Below are 6877 nucleotides of genomic sequence, written 5' to 3'. Positions count from 1 at the left end.
ATTTATTTATTTTGAAAAATAAAAATTTCCTATTTAAAAAAATCGGATTGGATCCAAATCTGGATCGGGGCCAAGATCCACCTGCAACCAGATCTTATCTAGATTTTATTTCGGATTTGATTTTTGGATCCAAATCCGAATTTCGGATCTAAATTTTGGGTTCAAACTCAGATCCTAATACAGTTTGAAATCTGGGTTTCAAATCCCGATAGGGTAAATTCTCACCCCTAACAAAGAGACCACTTAATTTTAGTACATGGAGATCACAAACACACTTGTCCGTCCGATTCAATCGGTTAGCTGTGTGTGTCATTAATTCGACACAGTTTACATTGAAAATTTCTCAAACTTCATGACTCATCCCAAGTCATCTAATTTAAAAACTGATGGTTAGGATTAGTTATGACCTCTTTGTAATAAAAATAAATGGTCTCATAATATACAATCCCTTATCTATTGGATCATCATGAGTCAATAGATGTTGGGTTAAAGAAACCCATCATGGAGCCAAGTCCGGATAGATCCATCCTAGACGACCTACTCAGGTACGAGAATGTTGGATCCGGACCAGACCTGCTAGGTTGAGGGCTAAGTTCAAAACCCACCGGCCGACTCCTTCAGGATCCCTATCAACATCGAATATAATTTCAATAGAATTGTCAAAAAACTTACAAGAGGAGTATGTTTTCAATGGAAACATCGTTGCACTTACAAGAGAAAAGACTGACAATCCTTACTGAATTTTTGGCACACATTTGGGGCCTAAAACCCCCATTCCACCGATTACAATTAGAAACCGCCATATCCTACAACCCGTTTCTTCTTTCGATCATGTAAACAAAATGAATACAACTGCTATGATACAACAAAGTAAAAGCTAAGATCTCCCGAGAGCAAGGGCCTCCTTAGTGTTCAGCCCTTCAGGACACAGACCCTCTTCCTTGTTTAAGATTTCAAAGGATTAAGGTTCAAAAAATCGCCTCAGCCAAAATACTTAAAAAGACAAAAGGCCTCTCCAGAATCGAAGATCAAAGAGAGATATTTCTCCATTATCTACAATAGAATAGAAACAGGGGGTGGGCTAAAGATGGGCTTCTCTTTGTTGACGCTGCTCTTACGCCTTGGCTTTGCCTCGCCTAACATGGTGAGCACATCTCGCATAGAGGGTCGGTCCTTTGGGCACTTTGCTGTGCAAAGAAGGGCGATGCGAAGAACCAACAACATCTCTTCTTGAACGTGTTTGCAGAGGCCACCAACGTTGGGGTCGAGGGCCTCTTCGACCCCTCTGTTGTTCCTTAGCTTGGCTCGAACCCACTCGACTATGTTGATGCCCTCGCCAAATTCAGGGTCGAGGGGTCGACGACCGGTGAGAAGCTCCAGTAGAACTACTCCAAAGCTGTATATGTCAATCTTTTCGTCCACCTTTAGGGTGTAGCCATACTCTGTGGACCACAGACAAACTAAATGTCAACACAGGGGATAGTGTGAGAGAACATCTTTGGGTGAGAAAAACTGAAAGAATGCAAGAGGGACTTAGCTAATGAGAAAAATAAATCAATGATTCGTTAGGCTTCGACTTGGGTGAGGCTGGTCGAAGGGTTCAAACACCTTAAATTTGTTGAAAGGAAAAACCAAACAAGCTGGCTCCCCTTTTTTTCTCCATTTACCAGAAAACTAAAATGAAAAACAAAGCAGCCATGGGTCAAGTCAGGTTCGGGTCGACTTGAACGGGGACTTGACCTGGACCCAACTCAAGTCTAAAGTTTTGGACTTAGACCTAACCCATCGATTCCAAAACTTGAACCCTTGGGTCCTAGTCTAGAACCTAAAAAATAATTTAGAATATATATATATATATATATATATATATATATATATATATGGAAAACATTTATATAAGGTTGAGGCTATAAAGAATCGAATTAAGGTGCACCTCAAAATCTTACTAGAAGAGGTTGTATGTGTTCGATGTATATATATATTCTGGCTGGATCCGGATTTAGTTGCCATAGACCTGGACCCGACCCAAATCTGACTCGTGTTCAGGGTTTTGAGCATGAACCCACCCACAGGGTCCAACCTGAACCTAGACCTATACTCGGATCGGGTCCTACTCATTGTGTCGTGGGTCAACCTGACTTGAATGCCACATCTAGATTCAGCCTCTCTAATTTACCCAATAATTAAAATAATAAGTAACAAGAAAAAATAGAGAAACCGCGAGAGGGAGTGGAAACATCATGTTGGGCATACCAAAAGAAAAAAAGAAGCATATTTTTCTTGAAAAGCAAGTTAAGCCTGTGCGTGAAAGAAAAATAATTTTTCGTTTCAAAACTCAAATGCTCTAACTGGGCAAGTCCTAGGTAAAAAAAAGTTAAAAAAAAATAAAAAAGATAAAAAAAAAAAAATTCTACTAAAACATGAAAAACATATAAAGAAAGATTAAAACAAAACACATTGAAATAAAGTTGAAAATTAATGAAATAAATGAATTTTAACTCATTTTATATTTTTTAATGGCTATTTTTTAATTTTTTTAAAAAAATGGGAAAATATAAAAGTAAGTATTAATGATCAAATTTTTTTTAATCTTTAAAATAAGATAAAAAATATTTAAAAATGTATTATAAATTAAATTTTTTATTTTTAAAAATTTTTATACATTTTATTTTTTTAAATACCTCTTCATCACCCTGACAGTTCAGCGGTTATATCAGAAAATTTTGCGAATAATGGAGGGAAACGACGGGAGAGCAGCGGAGAGCGGCCGTTATTGCCCAACAAAACAGAGCGTGACCGTGATGTACTAAAAGAGATTTTCATTCTTGTGCAAGAGAGTAAATTAATTAAGAGAGAGAAACCTCATTGGCCTTAAAAACAACACTATTGGGAAGTGAAACCATTGTTGACACAAATATTTACAAATTTACCATGAAAAAATAAGTACCATTAGAAAAACTACCGTGAAAATGGGCCAGGAAGCCCAGCGCAAGCAACCTTGCCCTAAAAAAGTAGGGTGTGGACTACAAACTAGGCTTGTGGGCTGGGTTAAGGGCAGTGTTGGCCCGGCCAGAGCTCTTTTTGTTCATTTGTCTTTAGCCTAGCTCGTCCCTATGATGACAAGAGGTGGCCCGGACTTTGGCTGGCCCTATTAACGGGTTCGGGCCAGACCTTAAGAGAAATCAAGGAAAGGAAAGAGAGAGGGGGTTACCAGGGGCAATGTAGCCGTAGGAGCCGGCCACCATGGAAACCGTCTCATTCTTCCTGAGCATCATCCGGGCCAGCCCGAAGTCAGCAACTCTGGGTTCCACATTGGCATCCAACAGTATATTATTGGACTTGACATCCCTGTGTATAACAGGGGGCCTGCAATCATGATGCAGATAACACAGCCCGTGCGCCACGCCCACCGCCACATTATACCGGCTCCCCCACTCCGCCAACACACTCCCCGCCTGCGCTCCATGCAACGCCTCCCCCAAACTCCCGTTGGGCATGTACTCATACACCAGCATTGTGCTCACATCGTTGTGCATGTACCCCAAGAGCCTCAATATATTCCTGTGCCTCAATTTCCCCATCAACTCTACCTCCCCCAACAGCGTCTCCCCCTCTGCGTCTTCTGGCTCCATGCGCCACAACTTCTTCACAGCCACGACGGCCCGCGCGTGCTGTGCTTCGGCCCTGTACACAATTCCGGTCGCTCCCATTCCGATCACGTTGGATTCCTTGATGCAGGCGAGGATCTCGGCGCTGGTGAAGTTCAGTCGCTGGAAAACAGTGAGCCGCCATGGCCACTCACCCCTGGACTCTAAGCCGCCGCCGCAACCTTGCTCCACGCACCGCCTGTGGGCCCACCTTGCTCCTAAACTGGCGAGGACGATAATGCAGAAGGCTGACATGCCCATGGCCCACCCCACTATGACATGCCTTAGGCGGCCTCGGCCATGCATCGTGCCAACCAATTGAGAGGCGGCGCATGGTGCTAGGACACCGCCGCACAGGCCGGGGTTCCCGGCAAGGTCATTAGGGTTGAGCGTGCGCAACATTCCGTCCGTTGGGACTGGGCCGGTGAGTCGGTTGTAGGACACGTTAAAGGCCTCGAGGGCAGCAGAGCTACCGAATTCCGGCGGAATGGCGCCGGACAGTGCATTGCCCGAGAGATCGAGGATTGCAAGATCAGCCATCATTGCGAGCTCCGGAGGGATCTCACCGGAGAGCTGGTTGCCCATGAGGTTGAGCTTCACTAGTTTTGCGCAGGTCCCGAGGCCAGCGGGGATGGTGCCTGACAGACTGTTGCTCGATAAGTCGAGAACCGAGAGCGCCGGACAATCCTGTAACTGTGTCGGGATTTGGCCGGTAAGGTTGTTTGCAGCGGCAAGAAAAGACTGTAGATTAGGGATGGCGAGGATGCTGGAGGGGAGAGAATACTGAAGGTGGTTACGCGAAAGGTCGATGAAAGAGAGGGAGGTTGAGGGGGCGAGGTCCGCCGGTATACCCCCTGTGAGGTTGTTTCCGGCTAGCTCAAGCCGCTGGAGCCTAGGCAATGTGCCCAAACCCGACGGAATTGGCCCGGAGAGATTGTTATTGTGGGCACGCATACGAATAAGAGAGGTACATTTTGCGATGGACTGGGGTATGAGCCCCGAGAAACCATTGTTGAACAAGATGAGCTTAGTGAGGTTACCTCCATTGCAGAGACCTGTCGGGATCTCGCCAGAAAACAAATTCGATGACACATCCAGCCATTGCAATGGCGAATGTTGGCCAAGATCTGATGGCAAAGGCCCGGTAAAGGAGTTGTTCCAGAGCTCCAGTACTTGGATTGCAGCAAGCTTTCCAATCTTTTCTGGCATTGAACCGCTGAGTTGATTACACATGAGATTCAACAATTGAAGCTTTTCGAGCTGAGATAACTCTTCTGGTAAGGTTCCATTGAGTGAATTCGCTGATAAATCAAGGTAAACAAGCGCCGTCAGGTTCCCGAATTCAACTGGTATCGGGCCCTCAAGGTGGTTCTGATACAGAAACATGGTGTTCAGCTTCTTGAGCTGCCCCAACTGCATAGGAATCAGCCCAATAAGGCTGCCAAATGATAAATCCAGATACTGAAGATTCACTAAATTGCCGAATTCTTGAGGAATTGAGCTCTCAAATGCATTGTATCCGATGATCATCGTCTCCAAATTCGATAGCTGCCCAAGCTCAACAGGGATCGGACCAGTTAGATTGTTTCCGGACAAGCCTAGAAACCTCAATTTCTTCAGGTTTCCGAAGGATTTTGGAATTTCTCCTTCGAAAAAACTTCCTCTGAGGTCGAGGTTCTCGAGCTTCGTGAGGTTTCCGAGCTCCTCAGGCAAGCGGCCAGTGAAATTATTTCCTGATGCATTGATGCTCAGTAAGCCAACAGCTGCGTCAAGGCCCGACGGAAACCTGCCGGAAAACAAATTCTGGCTGAGGTCGAGGTCTTGGAGGGAGGTGAGCTTCGAAAGAGAAGGAGGGAGAGGAGTAGTAAAGGCATTGCAGCAAATATTGAAGAAAGAGAGGTTTGGAACCCACTGGAGCTCATCAGATACTCGGCCGCTAAGGCTCATATTCGAAAGGTCGAGCCCAACGACTGAGCCGTCCGAACCACACCGCACCCCAGTCCACCGGCAATGGGTTCGATTTGGCGAGCCCCAGTCGGTTAGCTTGTGAAGTGGGTCGATCAAGTGGGCTTTAACGGCTAAGAGAACTTCTTCTTCTTGTCCAGAGGCCTCTGTGAGGGCGAGGCAGAAGGCCACAAGGAGGAAGAAAAGAACAGGAGGTTGCATCCTTTTCCCTTTCCCTCTCTGTCAACTCTTTTCTCTCTCTCTCTCTCTCAGTTTTCCACCATTTTCTGTGATACGTTTAACAGACAGGGGAGGAGAGAGAAAGAGATTGAAGAGAGAGAAAGGGGAGGTGATAGGTTGCTTATATATCTGACTCTCAGCTCGTGAGTTCTTGGGGGATGCAACAGCTGTTATATCACATCAAATAATGAAGAGAATGATTATGAAAATCAACTCAGCATAAACCCAAATAGATCCAGTGAGGCAGACATGCACACTCAATCATTTACCCCTTTAGAGAGAGAAACAGTTTAGAGAGGGAAACAACATTAACAATTCGAAGAGAGAGAGCAAAAGAAAATTCAAGAGCGAGAACCGGAACCTCTGGAGAAGTGCATTAGTGTTGATAGATAGAGTAGCCAAATATTGATTTTTTTATTTTTTTATTTTGTACTATTACAAGTGTAACGAGATATTGTGATTTTTGAAAAGCAAAGAGTTATAACCCTATAAATCCCTCGTGATGTCTACGAATGAGTTATTAGTTTATCTTTCGTGAAGGTAGGTATCATTGTCAAATCACGTATATTTTTTTGTTGATTTTTTTTTTTTATCTATTTCCCTTTATTGTAAATTCTACATGGTATGACATAATATCATTCTTTTGAAAGTAACCCTTTTGGGTGCTATAAAAAGGGATCCTCAAGATTGAGATAGATCTCCAAGAGAGATGGCTTTCCAGAGAGGTAGTATTCCTATCGAGTTTTGGATTGATTTGTTTCCACTTTTAGAGATAGAATTTCATAGTTACTCTCGAAATTATTTTTCCGATATTAACCAAATAAATTGTGTATATTGTGGTGTAATTTTTATATTTATTTTATTTTTTGTACTTAATAATTTATAATTGTATTTATCTACTTTATATTTAATCTACTTCACATTTAATCAATGATGTACACATCTTAAGTGAGATCTTAATTGATGGGATTCTCTATTTTACAAACTAAGTTCCACAAAACAAAACTGAGGTTAGAGAGAGAAAATGAGAAGTGGGCTAGAGAAAG

The 6877-nt window shown here is 43.5% G+C and overlaps 1 protein-coding gene across 1 annotated transcript; it reads right to left on the bottom strand.

The window, feature by feature from the left end:
- Positions 1 to 684: 684 nt before the first annotated feature.
- Positions 685 to 6475, bottom strand: LOC18428631 (Leucine-rich repeat transmembrane protein kinase family protein). The gene is made up of 2 exons (XM_020663816.2): positions 3212 to 6475; positions 685 to 1442 (listed from the first exon to the last, which is right to left on the bottom strand). Exons 1-2 carry the CDS (start codon positions 5811 to 5813, stop codon positions 1054 to 1056), a joined length of 2991 nt encoding a protein of 996 aa, XP_020519475.2. The 5' UTR covers positions 5814 to 6475; the 3' UTR covers positions 685 to 1053.
- Between the last annotated feature and the right edge of the window lie 402 nt (positions 6476 to 6877).

The sequence above is a fragment of the Amborella trichopoda genome, chromosome 7 (assembly GCF_054954075.1).
Source record: "Amborella trichopoda isolate Santa Cruz 75 chromosome 7, AtrichopodaSantaCruz75HAP2 v2.0, whole genome shotgun sequence".
NCBI lineage: Eukaryota > Viridiplantae > Streptophyta > Magnoliopsida > Amborellales > Amborellaceae > Amborella > Amborella trichopoda.
The sequence above is the reverse complement of the archived record's forward strand: the minus strand, read 5'-3'. Positions and strand labels throughout refer to the sequence as shown.

Coding starts and splice junctions, on each gene's coding strand:
- LOC18428631 (XM_020663816.2), bottom strand. CDS start 5,813: ATGCAACCTCCTGTTCTTTTCTTCCTCCTTGTGGCCTTCTGCCTCGCC. Junction 1,443..3,211: donor CTACGGCTACATTGCCCCTG/GTAACCCCCTCT, acceptor TGTGGTCCACAG/AGTATGGCTACACCCTAAAG.